General features: G+C 33.3%; 1 protein-coding gene across 1 annotated transcript in view; it reads left to right on the forward strand.

Moving 5' to 3' along the window:
* The first annotated feature begins 35 nt into the window (after positions 1-35).
* Positions 36-2570, forward strand: part of LOC106689103 (mannan endo-1,4-beta-mannosidase) — a 3924-nt gene continuing 1389 nt past the window's right edge. The window contains exons 1-2 of the mRNA XM_014433884.2: positions 36-124; positions 1360-1425. Coding sequence (XP_014289370.1) covers positions 1375-1425 — 51 coding nt within the window. The 5' untranslated portion in view covers positions 36-124; positions 1360-1374. The remainder of the gene's footprint in view (positions 125-1359; positions 1426-2570) is intronic.

A 2570-nucleotide genomic window follows, 5' to 3' on the forward strand; every position in this document is an offset into this window, starting at 1 on the left:
ATTCATAATGCAAAAATACACACATGTGTTCTTGAACATTTTTATCCCTGGCTAGACAGCTCTATTGCTATATAAGGTGCAGTGAGTTATCAACTGCTGTCAGTGTTCAACTGCTTCTCCTAAGGTGAGTGAGTATCCTAAACATACTTTGATCAATTTACGTGGGCTATGTAATGGCGACTTACATTTATTTCATTGGGAATTCTTGGATGTCTAAATCAGTGCTTTGTTTTAAATGATATTTAAGGCTAATATTAAAATCTAGTCGTATTTTATCTGTTACATTTTACTTTCACTTACGAATATAAGAAATATATAGTAAGGAGAGGCATTGCATTTGCATGTGTGATAAATTTTGAATTCTAGTTTTCGAGTGAAACACACGTTATGAGTTTCCATTACAATATATAACCAAGTTCCACAAAATGGTTTGTATGTACATATTTAAGACATGTGTGAACCTGAGATGTTACTGTTACGACTTTTCTGTTAAAATCAACCTGCCATTTTATGAAACAGATTTTTTCGAATTCCAGTTTTCGACGGATATACACGTTTTGAGGTTCCCTGAGTCCAAATAACTAAGTCTCCCAAAGTGTTATGTGAGGCCACATTAAAGAAAAGATTTTATACATTTTTTTTCGATTTTCTCAAAATCGCCACTAACTACTTTGATTAAACTCAATGCAAAATTAGGCGGTCTGTAATATCAGCTAGGTCATATCCTCATTAAATTAGAGTGAAAAACCTTAAATGCCGACAAAAACATCTTCTAAAGTACCTTTAATTTTGTCGATTTATAAAAAAAAACTTTTTGAATTTTGTTTCTAATAAACAATGAATACATACAAAGCATTAAACCAGTTAATAAATAAATACAGGAGAAAAAAGGAAAAATAAAGAGAACCGATTTGAAGAAGAAAAGCCGAAGCCGCCTGAACTTTCCTCATTGCATTACGACGTAACCAGTTCACGAATGAAGAAAGTCTGAACCGAATCTTTCAAAGTAATTGGGCACTATTTATTTACGTCCTTCCATTTTTAAAAATACAAATAACAATTCCCTCATTCAATATTTGTTATGCATAAAAATATTCAAAAGATGCTTTTGAAAATTATAGACGATTTTAAACATTAAATCAATTTTAAATTCTATTACATTACATTTTATTATTTTCGATATACCTACCATCACCTCATTGCCGACTGAGCTACCTAAAATATATTTTCTCTTCTTACTTAACCTTAAGATCAACTTATGAAATAAAAAGAACCTCAGGAAAGCTAATTACATAGATTGTTTACAATTTCTTTCTTTTACTTGATCATAGTTAATAAAACGATAATTTATTTTTCCAGAACTGATTGAATTAAATGGAGTTAAAACATATACTGTTTGGTGTGCTCCTATGTCACTCAGCTGGGGTAAGTATTATATTATGTTATCTAGGCATTTTTTATTATAAGTTAAATTATTATGTTACAAGATCATTGGATATTGGGAAATGTTTTAAACTAGGAATATTCCATCTGATAAGACCTCCATTGGTTATAATATTGTCTATGCGTAAGGTAATTTATCTGTTCCTCTAGCCATGAGTCAACCCTGTAGGTTCGGGAGCCAAACCACCTGTATAAAGTGGGCACTCATTGTTTACATCAGGGCCTCCTCGTGCCTTACTGTAGGAACCCTGTGTGCAGGAGCCCTTCATTGTGTGCTGAAATATTCTTAAAATTAATGTGGATAGTTCGGGCTGAAATAGATAAAAATGTTATATCTGTGGGTTAACATGCATGCATTTTTATTCAACCAATTCTTATAATTATTCCCTGGAGATGCAACTTGTGTTTGGAAGTTAGTAGAATAATGGTAATTATTTGATAATACAAGACATGAACAAAGCTTTGAGTCTCATATGAATTTATTTGTATTGCTTAACTGTGAGGTGATTTTAATTTTCGATGTCGTGGTTATTTCTGAGGGTCTTCTCGCCGCTTCCCTCGTCCAGGTTGAGCAGTAGGCGAAAATAGTGAAGACCGTGGATTTGACCTAGTGTCCATAAAAAGGACTCTCTCTATTAGGAGAGGTAGTCTAACTCTTGCTTGCATGCCGCGATATATAATTTAAGGTGGCTTTGCAGTTGCGGCATCTTGTCTGCCTTCTGCTGTACTAAGGAGGCATCAATAAATGAGACCTCTGACCCCGACTTTATATAAAACCAAAAAAGGACAAAAAAAATCGGGTTATGTAAATCCGACACTCATAATTTTGAAATAAACTTGGTGTGTGAGTCTCATTATGAACCAATCACCCGTTTCTTTTTTTTCCCTGCTTCTATTTTGCTATAATTACCATACACTGTGGGTAGCATCGGAGTATTGCTCTGAATTTTCATATAGCACTGCTGCCAGAAATCCCGCTTTTCAAATTAAACTTACACTTAAAAAAATCACCTACTTGCACAGCCTTTGTTCAAGAAACATTCCTTAATTACAAAGTTTTATGTACTTGGTTACCAGTTTTGACCCTTCTGGGTTGTGGCAGTACAGATTATTTTTTTATTATATTT

This window comes from Halyomorpha halys, unplaced genomic scaffold (genome assembly GCF_000696795.3).
Source record: "Halyomorpha halys isolate HHAL.00 unplaced genomic scaffold, Hhal_1.1 Scaffold1278.1, whole genome shotgun sequence".
NCBI lineage: Eukaryota > Metazoa > Arthropoda > Insecta > Hemiptera > Pentatomidae > Halyomorpha > Halyomorpha halys.